The sequence below is a fragment of the Myotis nattereri genome, assembly GCF_964212035.1.
Source record: "Myotis nattereri genome assembly, chromosome: 3".
Taxonomy (NCBI): domain Eukaryota; kingdom Metazoa; phylum Chordata; class Mammalia; order Chiroptera; family Vespertilionidae; genus Myotis; species Myotis nattereri.
Window position 1 is genome coordinate 191,646,807 of NC_138077.1, and position 19,384 is coordinate 191,666,190.

At 54.1% G+C, this 19,384-nt stretch overlaps 1 protein-coding gene and 1 pseudogene across 2 annotated transcripts; both read left to right on the forward strand.

Annotated features, from left to right (window-relative positions):
- The first annotated feature begins 1,302 nt into the window (after positions 1-1,302).
- Positions 1,303-9,652, forward strand: FHL3 (four and a half LIM domains 3). Its single transcript, XM_081086970.1, has 6 exons — positions 1,303-1,481; positions 6,636-6,809; positions 6,899-7,073; positions 8,269-8,438; positions 8,561-8,747; positions 8,874-9,652. The coding sequence occupies exons 2-6, from the start codon at positions 6,654-6,656 to the stop codon at positions 9,026-9,028; spliced, it is 843 nt and encodes a 280-aa protein (XP_080943096.1). The 5' UTR covers positions 1,303-1,481; positions 6,636-6,653; the 3' UTR covers positions 9,029-9,652.
- A 6,068-nt stretch (positions 9,653-15,720) lies between these two features.
- LOC308516559 (large ribosomal subunit protein uL22-like) lies at positions 15,721-16,283 on the forward strand (annotated as a pseudogene). Its single transcript has one exon. The product of its transcript is annotated as a large ribosomal subunit protein uL22-like (transcript).
- The last annotated feature ends 3,101 nt before the right edge of the window (positions 16,284-19,384 follow it).

A 19,384-nucleotide genomic window follows, 5' to 3' on the forward strand; every position in this document is an offset into this window, starting at 1 on the left:
GAATGGGGTGATGATCAGGAAGGACCCATTTCCTGCCCTCGTGGCACCTAACAGTTTAGGCATCAAGAACACCAATAATGAACAAGCCATTGTGAATTTTGAAAGGAAACCTGGCTTCGGGGGTGACTTGGGACCCAGGAAGGCAGGCAAGTGATTCCCAGGAGCCCCAGCCTGGGAGGGAATGGGTCTCTGGGCCCAGCTTGGGGATGGAAGAGCCGGCGGTGCACCCTAATCTCCACTCTAGGTGCGGAGGTTGTTTCCAGGATTGGTTGTGTTGTCTCTTGTTTTGCAAACAGCGGAGCAGAGCCTCCTCCTCCCTTCCCCACCCTTGCAGATCGAGGCTATTTATTCCTAGTGACAAGCCTGAGGCTCCCAGGAGGGTTGGCCTCAGAGACCTGGTGGGGCCTTGTGTCCCTGGCAGGCGCCAGTCCTCCCTCCAGGGCACAGAGAGGCAGCCAGAGGGTTGGAAACTGTCGAGGTGAGGAAGGAGGGGTTCCCTCCACCACCCGGGAAGTGGCCCTGACCATGCACACTCCTCCCCGAGAAGCCTAAACATCAGGGGGCCAAGGATTAGGGTCTCCCCTGGGCTTCAAAGGTCAAACTATCCCTGGTGCTGTGGGAACCTAGGCAGGCCTTTCCAGTCCCGGGACGCAGTGGAGATGAGGAGGTGGCTACTCCTGTTTCCGTCGCTCAGAGCTGTGGAATAAAGCCCTTTGAAAGCAGGGTCCCTATGGGGGTGGGGTTGGGGTGGGGGAAGGATCCTCTCTTCACTCGTGTTCCCACCACCTCGGTCACTCACAGGGCCATGACCCTGGGTCAAAAACCACCCTCTCCTCCAGGCTGGATTCAGGCCTTTCACAAACCCGGGCGGAGTATGACCCCTGGGGCTAAAGTGGTGTGGGGGAGAAGGACACGAAGAGGTATGAGGCTCTTGGTCCCCAAATGGACTTCCGTCGGCTGGGTCCGGTACCCCTTGCCCGAGGTTGAATACGGCAGCCTCCCGCTTGCAGCTGGGGGGTGGGGGTGGGGGAGGGCAGGGGGAAGGGGCAAGCCGGGAGAGACTGCAAAAGCTGCAGGGAGTGGACGGGGCGGGGTCCTGGCCGCCCGGGAAGGTTGGGGGAGCCAGGTTAGGCTGGGCCCGCGGAGGGGGGCTGGAGCGCGCTTCCAGGCTAAACGCGAGGCGGGGCGGGGTCTGCCCCCCCACCCCACCCCTCGGCGATCGCGGGCCGGAGGCGGGGTCCGCACCGGCGGGCAGGGGCGGGGGGGGGGCGGGGTCCGGGCGGGGCGGGCCCGGCGCTCACTTCCTCGGGGAGGGGTTGGGGCCGCGCTCCCACTCGCACACACGGTCCGGGAGCCGCCGGCAGCTCGCTCGGCCCCCGCGCGGCCCGGCCCGCAGGTAGGAGCGCGGAGGGACGCGGGCCCGCCTTCCCGCACATCCCCCGTCGCCGCGAGCGCGCCCCGCCGCCGCCGCCCGCCTGGAGGTGAGCTCCCCGCCGCGCCCGGCTCCGATCGCAGCTCCCGCCCCAGCCCTGCAGCCGCGGACCGAGCGGCGGCGACCCGCCCCTGCCCCCGCCTGGGTCCGGCCGCGGGCGCCGCGGGCGCCGAGCCCCGGAGGGCGACCTCCAGGCCACTGTGCTCCGGGCCGCCGGCGGGGCGGGGTGCCGCGGGCCCGGGAGGGGGCGGGGAGGGGGCCAAGTTTGAAATGGAAAAGCCAGAGTCTCGAAATAGAGACCGGAGGGTCCTAGAAACTGAGGTTCCCAAAAGCCCAGTGGAGTGGGGGACCGAGACCGGGACCGCGACCGGGACCGGGACCGGGACGCGGGAGGCAGGCTCAGACAGGAGGCTCCAGTTACTCGAAACAGGACAGTGAGAGGCAGCCCCAGGCATAGGCACCAACCCAGGTCTGGTGGAGCTTTTTAGGAAAGAGCCTACAGTGGCCCTGGTGACCGCGGCAGAAGGCCCTTCCCAGTGTTGGGGGCAGAAATAAGGCAGCCCGGACCCCTTGGCTGTCCGGTTACAGCAGGGCCCGGGGGTCCTGGGCGAGTGAGGGGCCCAGGAGCCTCGGCTTCCTTCGCCTGGCAGTGAACCCGCCTCTGGGAGGCCTGTAGAGACCTTCAGAGACGACAGAGACACTCGGGCATGCAGAGATGCTGAGAGCTGGAGAGCTGGGATGGGGTGGCGACCAAGACATTCTTCCCAGTGGAGACACTGAGAGAGCAGACGTGGGTGTTCAGAGGTAGAAATTCACAGAGGCGAGCGGCTGGGAGATGGCCAGCCAGAGATACAGAGACACCCACTACATAGGACAGCTGTGAAGTGTGCAGACACACAGGCACGGGCTGGGGGACGGCTACACGCAGGAGACTGAGATTTAATGGAGGCGCACTGGCCGCCTCCCGGACAGAGCAAGAGAGACGCAGGCCCGCACGGTTGGGAAGCAAGAATGAGGGGAAACATAAACTCGGGGCCAACTTAGTCCCCATGAGGAGAGGGCCTGAGACAGTAAGATTAAGATCAAGAAAGAGCCCCAGGCATATACAAAGACAGTTTCAACTTATTTTTAAACTCGGATCTTGGACGGGCTGCTTCAGCCCTGGGGGACGCGGGGTGAATGAACTGTTCCTCTCTTGTCCCCAGAGCAGCTGCTGGATCCTGCTTCCCACCACCCACCCCTCCCTTTCCCCTAAACTGCTCTGACTCCCAGGCCCCAGGACAGGGAGGGGAGGGTGGAGGGTTGGGGTAGGTGCCTGCTAGCAGGGGGTGGAGGTAGGGGTGGGGAGAGTTCAGTTTCACCCTTTTCGTCTCCTGTCACCTCCAGGGAGCTAGAGGAGGGGTCTGTTCTGATCCTGGCTCACAGCTGTGGGGCCTGGCCAGGGATATGGACAGTGGGGGCTGGAGGAGGGCAAAAGGGTTGAGCGGTTGGCATGGGTAATTGGAAAGGCTCCTGGGTGTCTTCCAGTGGCAGGGCTGGCAGCTGGAGGGAAGAGCCGGGCTCCTGTGCTGCTGATGTCACCCAGCATCTCATGTCCCCCTGCCCTTAAGTGCCTTCCCCCCATTCCACCACCACTGCAGCATGTCTAGGGAAAGAAACAGCAGAGGCTCCTGGGCTCTCTGAGACCCGAATGACCTTGAGTATGCCCCTGCCCTGGCCCTGGCCTCTGTGCTCAGCTGTAAATTGGGGGTGACCACACTACCCTCCTGCCTGCCTTTTGTGAGATCTGATGAGACGGTGGGTGGGTGGGTGGGAATGCACTTTGTGAGAGGAGAGCAGCATCCAGAGGTGTGCACCGGTGTGCCTGTGTGAGGGGGTCTCAGAGTTAAGCTTGCTGGAGTCAGGCCGACCCCATAGCCTGGGCTTCTTTGGTGCCCCAAGTGGACATAGGGATTCCCTCTTTGTTCTCTCCCTGGGCCTACACTAGGAATGTCCAGGTCAAATCCCAGGCCAGCTCCCTGATCCAGGCCTGGCTGAGAAACTATTGTCTGACCCCCGTATGAGGGAGGGGTTAATAATAAAAACACGAATATCCTCCATTTACTGACAGCTAACTAACTCAAGGTGCTTTCCAAGTATCATGCCATTTTATTTTTTTTTAAGTCTTTTTTTTTTTTAATATATCTATATTGATTTCAGAGAGGAAGGGAGAGGGAGAGAGAGAGATAGAAACATCAATGATGAGGGAGAATCATTGATCGGCTGCCTCCTGCACGCCCCACACTGGGTATTGAGCCCGAAACCCAGGCATGTGCCCTTGACCGGAATCGAACCCGGGACCCTTCAGCCCCCAGGCCAACGCTCTATCCACTGAGCCAAACCAGCTAGGGCATATCATCCCATTTTGTCCCGACAGAAAACCCAGGAGGTCGGAGGTAGTATTAGATGGGAAAACAGGCTTAGAGAGCTCGAGTGACTTGCCCAAGATCACCCAGCTTTATATTTCACAGCTCAGGCCTCTACACACCACACGCCACAGCCATTTATCCAGCTATTCTGAGCTCTGAGAGGTGCCAGATGTGTGTGTAGGTCAGGTGGGGAGGAGTGTGTGCTGGTGGGGGTAGGGGCTGAGCGCCATCTGGCCAACTGCGCAGTCTCCCCTGCACAGCCCTCCCCACCATGAAGGAACACAAGATTGGCTCCCTCAGTCCCCCAGTCCTGCCAGGGAACGGGCGGGGGGGGGGGGGGGGCGGGGGGAGGGAAATGGGCAGAGACAGGTGGGTCTTGATAGTGCCCTTCACTCTGTCCTCACTAGAGCCCAGCTGGACAGACTAGGGGATTCTGGGAAGGAAACAGAAGTCATGCCCATACCCTATTTGGGGTGTCCCTGTCTCAGAGTGGTGACTGCCTCTCGGGGTGGGCCCAAGGCTAGCATGGGCCTGGGAAGGTGGCAGCTGCTTAGGGCCAAGCCAGGAAGGAAGGAAAAGGCCCCAGGCACTCCTGGACAGAGGCATGGCCACACTCCACCTGTGTGCCCCCTGCGGGCCGTGGCTGACAGCCCAGGCAATCCTCAGATGCCGGGCCAGAGGAAACCCAGGCCTGAGTGGTGGGGAGGGAGGTGACCGGGGGCGGGGGGGGGGGTTATCCTCCACCCTACAGCATAGCCCCTACCCCAAAAGTCCCTGCTCTGAAGACCCCAGCTTCTGGTGGCCTCATGCCCTGGCCAGGGTATGAAGTGAGTGTCCTCGCACTGTACAGAAGGACAGCTATGAGCTCACGAGCCATCCCTTCAGAAGAGCCAGATCCTACAGGCTTGGGGCGTCTGTTGGCGCCTGGAGTCTGAACTCCAAGGCAGAGCAACGCTTGTTGGCGAGAATTTCCCACTGTGGGTGGCTGAGAGAAGGAGGGCTTTCCCTTCAACTTAAGCCAGGGTAGGCTCTGGGGACTGCCAGTTCCTGAGGTCTAATGCGGAGGGAGTAGGTTGGTGGGTTCCTTTGTACTCCCCAGGCTCATCTGTGCTGTGAGAACATGCCCTTCCTATGGGTCCTGGGGGTTCCTCTCCTCAGGGATCCCTGGGATCCCTGTCCTCAGAGAGCAGGCTTCATGATGGAGGTGGGGAGCCCTAAATCTGGGGCTAGAGACTGGTGTCAGGGGCAACAGAAGGGACCAGGAACCCCATTTCCCCACCACCACCCCCACTCCCCATGCTCCTGTTCCAGAGGCAGCTGTGTGGATGACCTCATCCCACAAACATGCTTTGTTCCTGAGAAAATGGAAAGTGTCTGAGGTTTGGTGGGGGGAGTGGGTGTCTGCAGCAACAGCTCTCAGGGCTCCCCCTTGCCTGACTCCCCATCCGAGAGGGGGTCTGATTGGGGAGAAAATGTCTTCAGTGGCTCCCTCTCTCACCCTTCATTCCCCCGCCCCAAACCCTGAGAAATCAGAAAAGCTGGGGAGAGGCTGTCTCTCCCAGAGGCGGGAGGAGGGAAATCATGACCCAGGGGATGGAAAGATTCCTGGGTTTTGCCAGATGCTGCCAAGCATGATGCCCCCCAGCAGGAGATGGCAGGGAGGCACGCTGCATAATCTGCCTCCAGTTCCCCTCTCTCCCCAGGCATCTCATTTCCCTTTTCTCTTCCCCTGTTGCTGGTAAAACCTGACATCTGGCCATCTGGGCTGCCACAGCTGCTGCAGATGTTGCAGGCCACGGCTGCCCAGGCTGGTGTGACCAGAGACCCAGCAGGGGGTGAAAGCAGAGAGTCCAGCTGGGGAAGTTTGCCTGGGTCCAGCTTGCAGGATTTCCTTCCTGCTCAGACCTAGGCTGAGCCTCTGAAGTCCTTATTGCTGGGCTGACTCTCCTGGGAGGTGAGGCTCAATGACATCGCCTCCTCCACCTCCACCATTCATCCGCTCAGCATACCTCTAACACCCCACTGTTTCCTGAATGGGGACAGGCAGGAACAGCCCATTCCCATCCCTAAGCGCCCCACTCCAGACCTCTGGGCAGGGGCTCCTTTATCTGCATCCCAAGGCTCCCTTCCTAGGAGTCAGGAGTGGGTGGGAGTGCTGTTCATATGGGATAGGATGGGGTGGCTCTCTGCCCCTGCTCTTGCCCCCTTGGGGACAGTAGGGACAGTGGAGGCTAAACTCAGGCTGGGGCAGGAAATGAGTCACTGACCCAGGAAAAGCCCCCTCACCCCAGATCTGCCAGGGCCCAGATAAGAAAACAACTTCTGCTTCCTGATTTTTTCCTGACCCCCTTCCACCCCCACCGTTAAATACAGAAACAAACATGCAGGACTCCTGGGTTCCCAGAAGCACCCTTTCCCCGTTACCACCTACTCTGACCTGGCATTTTCTTTCTTTTAAAAAAAAATATTGTTTAATTAAATTCAGAGAGGAAGGGAGAGAGAGAGAGAGAGAGAGAAAGAGAAACATCAATGATGAGAGAGAATCATTGATCGGCTGCCTCCTGCACGCCCCACACTGGAAATCGAGCCCACAATCCGGGCATGTGCCCTGACCAGGAATCGAACCGTGACCTCCTGGTTCATAGGTCGACACTCAACCCCTGAGCCACACTGGCTGGGCTGACCTGGCATTTTCTCTGCCTGGCCTCTTGCTCTTTATTTAATGCCAAGGCTCCTCCAAGGAGTTAAGCCACAGCCCTTCTTGGTGACCCTGTTGCACCTTGTGTCCCTAACAGGGCTCACTCACAGCCACCATGAGTGAGGCCTTCGACTGTGCAAAATGCAGTGAGTCCCTGTATGGCCGGAAATACATCCAGACAGACAACGGGCCCTACTGCGTACCCTGCTACGACAACACCTTCGCCAACACCTGTGCCGAGTGCCAGCAGCTGATCGGGCATGACTCGAGGGTAAGGACCAGACCAGGCAGGGCAGGGAGCGGGTGGAGGCTGGAGGGAGGGGGATAAAGGTGCCAGTGTCCCTGCCACGCTTCCGGCAGGAGCTATTCTACGAAGACCGTCACTTCCACGAGGGCTGCTTCCGCTGCTGCCGCTGCCAGCGCTCCCTAGCCGATGAGCCCTTCACCTGCCAGGACAGTGAGCTGCTCTGCAATGACTGCTACTGCAGTGCCTTCTCCTCACAGTGCTCTGCCTGTGGGGAGACCGTCATGCCGGGTACGTCCCCGGGGGCTCACTGCGCGTGGGACCAGCAGGCCTGGCATCTGTGTAGGGTTCATGCATGTGCAAGGGACTGGCACGCCTATCTGATACGTACATGGAGGTTTGTACAGTAAAGACCTGCATAGGCAGCATGTTCTTAGAAGCTTAGTGTATGCAGGATCTGTCGTGCTTATATGATCTTGGGAACTTAGCATGCATAGGGACTGGCATGCACAGGTATAGACTTGAAAGCTTAGCATGTACAGGAACTGACAAGCCCAGTACATTCCTGAGGGTTTAATAAGCGCTGGACCGGTGGGCCCGGTACACACCTGTGGGCTTACCATGGATGGACAAACTGACACACCGTGGGGCTTAACATGTCAAAAGAGCTGCATGTTTGGTGCATGTAGGAGCTAAAAGCATGCTGCTAAGACTGTCATGCTTGGTACAATGGGTCTTGGTGTGTGCAGAGACAGATAAACAGGGCTTAACATGTGTGCTGAGTGCATGCCTAATATGCATAAGGATTTAGAATCTGTGGAGAATGGCATGATTGGGATATGCAGGGGCTTAGCGTGTACTGAACCTACCGTGTTCAGAACATTAGAACTTGCTTGGCTAGTATAAGTGGGGTTTTTGTGGGTGCACTAAAACCATTAAATCTGGTGCGTAAGGGCCTAGCACAGTGGTTCTCAACCTTCTGGCCCTTTAAATACAGCGCCTCATGTTGTGACCCAACCATAAAGTTATTTTTGTTGCTACTTCATAACTGTAATGTTGCTACTGTTATGAATCGTAACGTAAATATCTGATATGCAGGATGGTCTTAGGCGACCCCTGTGAAAGGGTCATTCGACTGCCAAAGGGGTCACAACCCACAGGTTGATAACCGCTGGCCTAGCATCTACTGAGTCATCATGCCTATGACATGAGACAGTCATACCTGTTCCATATGAGGACTTCACATATGCCAAACCCTCATGTCTAGTTTATGGGGGCCTAGCATGTGCATGGCCAACATGTCCAGTGTTTGGGGGAGGTTAGCATGTACAATATGTGTGGTGGGGGCCCTGCTGCATGTGCATGGACACCACCCTTCCTGAGCTATGGAAACAGTGGGGATTCTGCTGGGGAACGGAGCCAAAGCAGAGGGTGCCACTCAGGAGCCTGGCACACAGCTTCTGAGTGGGACCCCTGTTCCCCACAGGGTCCCGGAAGCTGGAGTATGGAGGCCAGACGTGGCACGAGCACTGCTTCCTGTGCAGCGGCTGTGAGCAGCCACTGGGCTCCCGTTCCTTCGTGCCCGACAAGGGTGCTCACTACTGCGTGCCCTGCTATGAGAACAAGTTTGCTCCTCGCTGTGCCCGCTGCAGCAAGGTGGGGGCTGGGCCAGCAGGGTGGGGCCCTGGTCTCCACTGTATGATGGGTGGGGGTGAGCAAGGCTCTGTGATGGCGTGGGCACCCCCGCTCCCCCCTGCTGACAGATGCTGCCCCCACAGACGCTGACACAGGGTGGCGTGACGTACCGTGACCAGCCTTGGCATCGAGAATGCCTGGTCTGCACTGGGTGCCAGACACCCCTGGCAGGGCAGCAGTTCACCTCCCGGGATGATGACCCCTACTGTGTGGCCTGTTTTGGAGAACTCTTTGCACCCAAGTGCAGCAGCTGCAAGCGCCCCATCACAGGTGGGAGAAGGGTCAAATCACTGAGCGGGCGGGGTGCAGGCGAGGGAATGGGGTCTGGGATTGGATGAGACCGAGGGCCAGGACCACCCTCTGGGTCAGCAGAGCTAACTTCCAGCCTCCCTCCAGGACTCGGTGGGGGCAAGTACGTGTCCTTTGAAGACCGCCACTGGCACCACAGCTGCTTCGCCTGCGCCCGCTGCTCCACCTCCCTGGTGGGCCAAGGCTTCGTGCCTGACGGAGACAAAGTGCTGTGCCAGGGCTGCAGCCAGGCAGGGCCCTGAGCCAGGGCTCCTGGGCCCAGGCCCTCCCAAACCAGGGCCCTGAGGACTAAGGCTCCTTTTCCAAACCACCTCTGGGACCCACCCTCTCCCCAGACTGGGGCTCCCCCTGGGCTCCAGGATTTAGCCTCCCCACTCCAACATCCCCAAACTGGTACTCCCTGGCCCAGGGTCCCCAAACCTGGGCTCTTTCGGACCCTCTACCATTCATATCTCCTCCCAAGCCTGAACTCTAGAACTCAGCCCTGTCCCCTAGAGTTGTGGTTCCCAGACCAATCCCTCTCCCCAAATCCGGGCTCTAGATCCCACTCCTCCAAACCTGGACTCGGACCCAGGCCTTCAATCTAGGCTTCTCGGCAGACTTTAGGTCTCTGGGTGCCTGCGAAGTCCTGTACTCAGGCTTGGCCCTCCCCACCCCCATCCCACTCCTGTCCCCGGGGCTAGGGCTGTTGGGGCAGCAGATCAGGGTTCACTGGTGAGGAGGTCCTAGGGTACAGGGTTTTGCCCAGCCCGCAATCGTTGAGTGTTTTCTCATTTCAGCTCCATTTTGCCCAGAGATGGGCAGCAGAGGGGTGGGACTGGTTCACCCCCTTAGAGATTCTGCAATAAAGCAGTGTGAGGTAGCACAGGCCCTGCGTGTTTGTCTGGGGATGGAGGGGGAAGAGGGTTGCTATGCAGACCAGGAGACTCGGGCTATTCCAGACCTCAGTGCAGGGCAGAGGGGGGAGCTGCGGGCCACGGGGTGGGAAATCTCCGGAGAAAGGGGATCCCCGCCGCCGCCGCCGCCGCTGCTACCGTCCCTCTAGGGCTTAGCCTGCTGGCTAAGGGCTTGTTCCTCCCCGGAGAAGGGAGGGGTTTACCGGAGCGCGGGGGTACAGGTGGGGTTCCCCGCCTGGTACAAACTGTCCCCCTCCCTTAGAAGTCCTTTCCAAGTCCCGCAGAGCCCCCGGTGCGGGTCCCCAGTCTGGGCCCAGACCCTCAGTCCCCTTCCCCCCTCTTCCCGAGGATTAGCGGAGGCGGCCCGGGATCCGCTCGCGGCCGCACGTTTTTTGCCAAAAAAGGCAAGGATGCAGCTGCACGCGCCACGGGAACATCTGGATCCGATTCCCGGCATGAATGGGTCACGGCCCCGCCTCCCCACCCCCAGGATTCAAGGGCGGGGGCGGGCGGAGGGGGCTGGCCCCCAAAGTGGGGAGATGGGGCGGAGCGCTGCCCGCCCCCCCTCACCCGGCGTCGGACGCCCCGGGTCCGCCCGCTCTGCGGCCTGTGGTCTGTGCGCGCGGTCCCACTGTCGGAGGCGGGAGCCTGGGCGCTCGCTGCACGCTCTGGGCTGCGGTGCTCCTGGGGTGGGGGCCGGCGCCGCCGCGGGGGAGGGGCCCTCGGTCCGGCACAACCGCGTGATTATATGGATGGCGGATAAAATCCTCCCTGAAATCCTGTGGGGCGGGCACTGTTCCATTTCACAGAGGTGGGGACTCCGAGGGTCAGGTCCCCCCAAGTTACGATAGGTAGTCCCTGGTAGATCCGGGGTTCTCATCGGCTTCACACTGCCTCCCTGACCCTATTGGAATTCTAAACTTTCTGCGGCCATGGTTGACATTTGCAACCAGCCTTTACAAATGCCCACCATGTGTGCTTATAATTTAATGATTATAGGTTTCCATTTTTGTCCCTTCCACCAGCCTCTGTGAGGACTGGGCTCGCCCTGCCTTGCTGGCCCCACCATTCGCAGCTCCCGGCGCTTACTACATGTTCAGTCAATACTTGTTGAGGAAGAGTAGTCCGAGCGTAGGAAACAGCTGGTGCAGAGGCCTGGGGGCCTGAAAAAAACATAGGGTGCTTTGAGGAAGCAGCAAGCAATTTCATTTGGAGGAAGTGCCAAGAGCCTTAAAATGGCAAGCAGAAGCCCGGTCATGAAAAGTCAAATGCCAAGTTAAACAGACCTCACCCTGCGGGTAAAGCAGCCAGTGGAAACGTTTAAGCAAGGACGTGAGATGATCACTCTGGCTGCAGTATGAATAATGGAGAGGAGAGTAAGATGAGCAGGCTGGGTGGGAGGCTAGTGCTGTGGTCCAGGTGAGAGATGAGGAGGCAGGTGGCAGCAGGGGTGGAAAAGACAGGACTTGGTGACTGGTTGGGCAGAGCGGGGAAGAAGGAGGTTTTAGGGACAGGAAGGTATCAGGTGAATGGTGTTGCTTAGACGATCTACCCACCTAAGGAAGAGATGTGCCGATACAATACTGAGTCGTTGATTTCAAGATAAACGTTTTTCAGATTTAACACCTCAGAAACCAAATGCATTGTATAATCTAAGGTGTGACCTGGTTTATTTGACAAGTTTTTTTTCTTTCTTTCTTAGTGGAACATAAAATAATGGGGAGGTTAACATTTTACAGGAGCTCATATTCAATAAAATACAGTAGATCCCAAACCTGAGCCTCTCCCCTCGCCCCCAAATAAAGATACACTCTGAGTCTCCACAATACTCAATGGAGATTTCTTACTCTTTCCGAGTGGTGCAGGAAAAGCCTATGGTGAGGAGCTGTGCCTGGGGCCCTCTCCCTAACGTTGAGGTCTTGCTTACATTTTCAGACACCCCATGAATAGGCAAGACGAGAGTCATTATCTCAATGTTATTTTTCAAACTTGTAAAACAAAAAGCAATGCATACTTATTGTAGCAAAACTGAATCTGCAAAAGTAAAGAGAACAAAAGGTAAATCACCGATAATTTCATGGTACATTACAGCCTCTTAGTTCTTTTTTGCTAAGTATGCCTGAGCATATGTATTTTCATTTCTAAGTTTATTTGTCAATTGAAAAAAAGTCATATATGTATATGTGTGTGTGTTTACTAGTAAGCTTATCATGCTATACTTTGGGTACAAAGAAAAATTCCCTCCCATACCAGATCTCCCAGGCTACCTCCTTATGAACAACCTGTTATTTACTGTTATTGTTTGTCCTTAGAGAAATAATCTCTTCAGGCATCTATTTTTATACACATTGTTGTACATCAGGCTTTTTTCACTTTGTGTGACCATATTTCCATATGAGTTTATACAAATTTTTAAAATAGCTCCACTGAAGTACTAGAGGCCCAGTACACGAAATTCGTGCATGGAAGGGGAGGAATCCCTCAGCCGGGCCTGCATCATCTCCAATCTGGAACCCTTGGGGGATGTCCCACTGCCGGTTTAGGCCCGATCCCTGCAAACCGAGAGTTGGACATCCCTCTCGCAATCTGGGACCGCTGGCTCCTAACCACTCATCTGCCTGCCTGATGCCCCTAACTGTTCCCCTGCCAGCCTAATCTCCCCTAACTGCCTCTCCCTGCCAGCCTAATCACCCCCTAACTGCCCTCCCCTGCCAGCCTGATCACCTCTAACTGCTCTCCCCTGCTGGCCTGATCGCCCCTAACTGCCTCTGCCTCAGCCTCCGCCACTGTGGCTTTGTTGGGAAGATGTCCAGTCTAATTAGCATATTACCCTTTTATTAGTATAGATAAGTTATGTGGACCCCAGGAAGAAATTTATTTGATGTAAATGAATTTATTTGCTAAGGTGGACTCCCCAGGTTCAACCAATGACTTAAATTTTACAAATAGAGTCTAGCAGCCATCTACTGGGAGGGGCTTCTCACATACTCTGTATACCAAGAAGAATATCTGGGTGAACTTGAGTTTCCTGGCACTACGCCCTCCTTGTTTATGTCATCAGAGTCAACTATTATTATTTTTTAAAATATTTTTTAAAGATATATTGTTATTGATTTCAGAGAGGAAGGGAGAGGGAGAGAGAGATAGAAACATCAATGATGAGAAAGAATCATTGATGAGCTGCCTCCTGCATGCCCCCCACTGGGGATGGAGCCTGAAACCCAGGCATGTGCCCATGACCAGAATCAAACCCAGGACCCTTCAGTCTGTAGACAGATGCTCTATCCACTGAGCCAAACCAGCTAGGGCTATTATTATTATTTTTTAATCCTTACCCTAGGATATGCTTTTTTATTGATTTTAGAGAGAGAGGAAGGGAGAAGGGGAGAGAGAAATATTGAGGTGAGAGAAACGTCAACAGGTTGCCTCCTGCATGTGCTCCGACGAGGGATCAAACTGCGACTTGGGTATAAGTACCCTGACCAGGAATCAAACCCCTGACCCTTCAGTGCTTATAACGATGCTCCACCCAACTGAGCCACACCTGTCAGGGCTTGAGTCAACTATGCTAAAGGATATCCTGCTTTCACCTTTCAACCAATGGACTGAGACCGGCCCCAACCAATCAGAATTGTGTGATTCAGACCAATCAGAACCGTGTGAATTGGATATCTCATTTACATAAAATGGACCTAATTAGGAACCTGGGTGGGAACTTTGGTATAAAGTACAGCCCTCCCCCCAAGACTATACTTTCAGGGATCATTTCTATAGTTTGTTACCGGAGAATGCCTCTGAATGTATAGAACACCCAAAGCCACGAGGAGGAAGGACAGTGTCCTCTCCTGAGTGTGAAACCCGCCCTTTGGGAGAGTAAGAGGGAGAAGACGCAGTCTGAGTGGTTTTTGTAAAAACAAAATCATCTTCCCCTTTGTCTCAAGTGAAGTACATTTTCACTTGTTTACGGGAGGCTGTGTCTCCCCAGTTTGCAAACTATTTTCCTGAATAAAGTTTCTCCTTTTTTTTTTTTTTTTTTTTTTGTTAATCCTCACCTGAGGATATTTTTTCCATTGCTTTTCAGAGAGAGTGGATGGGAGGGATGGATGGGAAGAGAGAGACACACACACATTGACTGTTGCCTTCTGCACACACCTCGACCAGGGGCAGGGAGCAAACTCACAACCCAGGTACGTGCCCTTGACCAGAAATCGAACCTGGGACCCTCTAACCACTGAGCAACACCAGCAAGGGCAAGTTTTTCCTTTTTTCATCCCAATCCCATTTGGATTTGTTTCCATTTTGATGGCAGCAGTGGGATCTGAAGCAGCACCCAGGCTCTCCTCCCAATGCCTTCTCAGAATCAATGCCTCCGCACCAGCAGGGTTCAATTTGGACTCGTCCATAGGGCTCTTGGGACCTCATCCATAAACTTTTGTGGGGACAGTTAGGCTAAGGGACACTTGAAGGGTTAACGGGTCATCTTCATTAGGTGTTAATGGGCAGTCCATGTTCTAAGCTTCCATTCAATAACCAGCCACCCTCTGGTACCCCAGCCACCCTTATGTATAGGACCTATAGGCGCAGAAAGTTGTATCTGGCTGGGTCTTTGGCCAAATATCACTCGGACCCAGAATGATCTTAAAGTTTGCTGGCCCAGAGGGGGCTCTTTTGAAATTTCAAAACTTGCTTATTTGCAAGCACAATTGGCACAAAGAAAATACCAAATCTCCCACAGACAATGGGAGGCTTTCTTTAACTGGTACCTTGAGAATGAAACCCATTATCACCTCTCTTAAAGAGAATAATTCCAAATGGAATAAACACCTGGATAAATTAGAAAAAGGAATTTGCACCTGTGAGATTGAAGTTAAAGAGGAACCATTGGGAAACTCTAAGTTTTGCCCATGTTATTCTGAAGCTAGACCTACTAACAACCCGCCAGAAAAAAACACCCTCTTCACCTCTCCCACCACTCCCACTTCACACCCCAATTTTTCCTCCCTTTTCTGCTCTTTCTGAACTTCCTGTTTTCTCCTCTCCTGATGTCTACTTCTCTTAATGCACCAGACCTTCCTCCCCCTTAATAGTTCCCTTAAAGGTTGAACTGGTGATGGAGACCATCAAAATTCTTATGCCACTTGGACTAAGTCCGAATGTATGGACTTCCCTGGCCCTAAGATTAATTCCCTTGAATTTGAATGGCATTTCAATCTCATTATCTACACCTATCAGCCTGGGTTTTCTGATCTTTATCACATTATTCACATGTTTTTAGGGAATATTTAGCCTGGAAATTTTTGTTGGCCGCTGATTGGAATGAACCTCGGGAGGACTTCGATGCCCAGGGCTTTGAGAAGGCACACAGGCCACTAAATTATTCCCCAAATCTTTCCTTGCCAAGTCATTTGGAAAGCCATACACCATTATCTACAGAAAAAGAACAAACCTGTTCCTGACTATTTTGATAGATCTGAACGGACTTTCCAACAAAATTCAGGGATTGAAAAATTGATTAATGAAACTCTCAGTCTGTTCAGTTCCATATTTGTGGCTAGCTTTTCTGAAGCCGTTAGTACCTTAGTAAAACATGACCTTTACTGGGCCACAAGACAACCCATAATATAGCCTCTTTGGCTAATCAGCAATGTAAGACTTTAGAGAAAGATAGAAACCTAGGGTTACATAGCCCTAGATTATCAGGAAACGACTGCTAAGCTCTGTCACTCCAACTACAACAATTAAAAAGAAATGCCCTGCCTGGCCGGTGTGGCTCAGTGGTTGAGCGTTGACCTATGAACCAGGAGGTCCTGGTTTGATTATCTGTCAGGGCACATACCTGGGTTGCAGGCTCTAATGCCCAGTGTGAGGTGTGCAGAAGGCAACCGATCAATGATTCTCTCATCATTGATGTTTCTATCTCTCCCTTCCTCTCTAAAATCAATAAAAATATTTTTTTCTTAAAGCTGAGAAATAAATACTTTTAAAAAAGAGAGAGATGCCCCACTCTTCCCAAAAGCAGCCAGAGGTGACCTCTGAAAATGGTTCTTTATTCACTTGACCCAGAAATACCCACAAAATCATGCAAATCAAGAAGTTCAAATCTTCGTGTTCACTTTAAGAACACTCGTGAAACTGCCCAGGCCGTCAAGGGTATTCATGTCCAAAAAACCACCAAGTATCTGAAGGACATCACTTTCCAGAAGCAATGTGTGTCATTCCATCGTTACAATGGTGGAGTTGGTAGGTGTGCCTAGGGGAAACAGTGGGGCTGGACACAGGGTCGGTGGCCCAAAAAGAGTGCTGAATTTTTGCTGCGCATGCTTAAAAACGCAGAGAGCAATGCTGAACTGAAGGGTTTAGATGTAGACTCTCTGGTCATTGAGCACATTCAGGTGAACAAAGCTCCCAGGATGTGGTATGGAACTTCCAGAGCTCATGGGTAGATTAACCCGTACATGAGCTCTCCTTGCGACACACAGGATTCTTACTGAAAACGTGCAGATTGTCCCTAAACCAGAAGAGGGAAATATATCCCAGAAAAATATATCCCAGCGGAAACTGAAGAAACAAAACCTATGACCTGGGAATAAATTCAGCATAAAATAAATACTAATAAAATTTTAAAAAGAGAGAGACATGCCCCAGAATTACCAGTCTCTCAATATCAAAATCAGAAACTTGGTGGTTGTTTTTTTCTGTAAATACCTGGACGTTTTAAAGGGGACTGTCTCAAATGCAAACAATGACTATAACTAAACCCTGATCATGTTTACCAACCCTCATTCTTTAAGCAGGTCTAGAGATGCTCCAGGGACAGTAAGGGGACATTTCCACTACTTAAAACAAACCAATTGGGGGAAATAGAGATAAAAATTGGGGAAGAACTGGCTAGAGCTCTAATTGACACTGGAGCCACCCTATCTGTCCTCAACCCCCAACATGTTTTCAGAACTCCCCAGAGTTCTGAATTTATCTAGATGGTCAGGGCAGCCAGCCAAACTATGACTATCCCTAAATCCTTACTCATCCCTTTTCAATTGAGACCTCTTACCGGTAATAATTATCATTTATTACTCATTCTATCAGTTCCCATACACCTCCTGGGAAGGGACTGTTTAGAAACCTACCAAGCCCATATTTCCTTTTCTGCACACACCTCGACCAGGTACGTGCCCTTGACCAGAAACCCCAATCCTGGGAGCTCAGTGATTGAGGCCAAACCTTTTCTCACCAGGGATCCTATCTCTAGAGTGGCTCTCCCCCAAATCCCCATTTATTCAACTAGCCTTATCAACTGTTCTCCAAGTGCTGCCCAAAAGCCTTTGGGCACAGTCCAACCCTGATGTGGGCCCTGTGCATTCAGAACCCCCAAGTAAAACACAGGTAGACCCCAAAAACTCTTCCTCAATCTATATATATATAAAAGCCTAAGTGGCCCAATGACCAAACAACAGGTCGACCGGTCACTATGACAAGCACTGACCACCAGGGGGGGTAGATGCTCAACACAGAAGCTGCACCCTGGTTGTCAGTGCACTCCCACAGCGGGAGAGCCACTCAGCTGACCAGGATGAGAAGGGCTGGGGTGAGTGGGGCCAGGACGAGCAGGAGCAGCTCCTCCCTGACCGCTGGCCACTTCGTACACTACTACATCCCTCAGGGGATGTTGGATGCTGGTTTCAGCCTGATCCCCACAGGCCACACTGAGAGACCCCACCAGTGCACGAATCTGTGCACCAGGCCTCTAGTATTAATACCCCCTAAATCCTGAGCTAGGAATATATATGTACACACACACACACACACACACACACACACACACACACACTAGAGGCCCGATGCACGAAATTCATGCAAGAGTAGCCCTTCTTTCCCCTAGCTGTCGACACCCACTTCCCTCTGGCACCCAGGGCCCTGGCTTCCCTCGCAGCCCTGGTTTAGTTTGGAAGGTCATCTGGTCTAATTAGCATATTGCTCTTTTATTATTATAGACTAGAGGCCCGGTGCACAAAAAATTTGTGCACTCGGGGGGAAGGGGGGGCCCCTCAGCCTGGCCTCTGCCCTCACACAGTCTGGGACCCCTCGGGAGATAACGCCCTGCTGGCTTAGGCCTGCTCCCAGGTGGCAGAGGGCAGGCCCAATCCCTAGGTGCAGCCCCTGGTCGGGCTCAGAGCAGGGCTGATTGGGGAGTTGCTGCGCCGCCCCCTGTCATGCACAAAGCAGGGCGGATCGGGAGGTTGCGATGCCACCCTCAGTCACGCTCAGGGTAGGGCTGATAAGGGAGTTGGGGCACCAGCCCCTGTAACACACAGAGCAGGGCGGATCAGGGGGTTGGGGCGCGGCCCTCTATCACCCACAGAGCAGGGCCAATCAGGGGGTTGGGGCACCGCCACTCTCACACTCAGGGCAGGGCCGATGGGGAGGTTATGGCTCTACCCTGTCACACACAGAGCAGGGCCGATCACGGGGTTGGGGCGCCGCACCCTGTCACACACAGAGCCGCAGGGCGATCAGGGGGTTGGGGAGCTCCCCCCCCCCCCCCCGTATCAGGCACAGAGCAGGGCTGATCAGGAGGTTGGGGCACCTTCCCCTGTCAGGAACAGAGCAGGGTGGATAGGGAGGTTGTGGCCCCGCCCCCTGTCACACAGAGCCGCAGGGCGATCAGGGGGTTAGGGAGCTCCCCCCTGTCACGCTGATCCCGGTGCTGGGAGGCCTCTCGGCTCCGCTGATCCAGTGCTGGGAGGCATATTACCCTTTTACTATATAAGATAGAGGCCTGGTGCATGGGTGGGGCTGGCTGGTTTGCCCTGAAGGGTGTCCTGGATCAGGGTGGGGGTCCCCACTGGGGTGCCTGGTCAGTCTGGGTGAGGGGCTGAGGGCTGTTTTCAGGCTGGCTGGTGACGGAAGCTCCCAACCACTCCTTTTTTTCTTTTTCTTTTTTTATTCTGGGCCAGCTTTAGCTCTGAGGCTCCAGCTCTTAGGCCTCCGCTCCTGAAAGCAGGTATCTGGTTTGTTTCAGTTCTATAATCGAAACAATGTATAACTCCAGCTCTGAGATTCCAGCTTGCTGAAAGCAGGTTTCTGGGGTTTTGTTTAGCTTCTATATTTGTTACAATGTTTCTTAAACTGCAAGCTCAGAGGCCAGCAAGGCAGGCGGGGAACGTTGGAGTCCTCCGTCACTGAAGCAAGCAAGCCTCATGTTAGTTTCAAGCTGCCTGGCTGCCGACCGCCATCTTGGCTGGCAGTTAATTTGCATATCTTGCTGATTAGCCAATGGGAAGGGTAGTGGTCATACGCTAATTACCATGTTTCTCTTTTATTAGATAGGACTAGAGGCCTGGTGCATGGATTCATGCACCAGTGGGGTCCCTCGGCCTGGCCTGCACCCCCTTGAAATCCAGGCCCCCTAGGGGGATGTCGAGTAGCCAGTTTCAGCCCAAACCCCACAGGCCCAATCCAGACAGGAGGGAGCCCGATCTTGTGCATTGAGCATCTGTCCCCTGGTGGTCAGTGTGCATCATAGCAACTGGTCATTCAGTTGCTTAGGCTTTTATATAGAGAGATACCTAATCATCCCTAGGGCCAGCCCTTGTAATACCCCCATCTTATTCATCTGCAAACCCAATGGAAAAGGATGGAAATTTGTTCAAGACCTCAGCCATAAATAACATAGTCATTCCCTGACAGTCCATGATTTCCAAC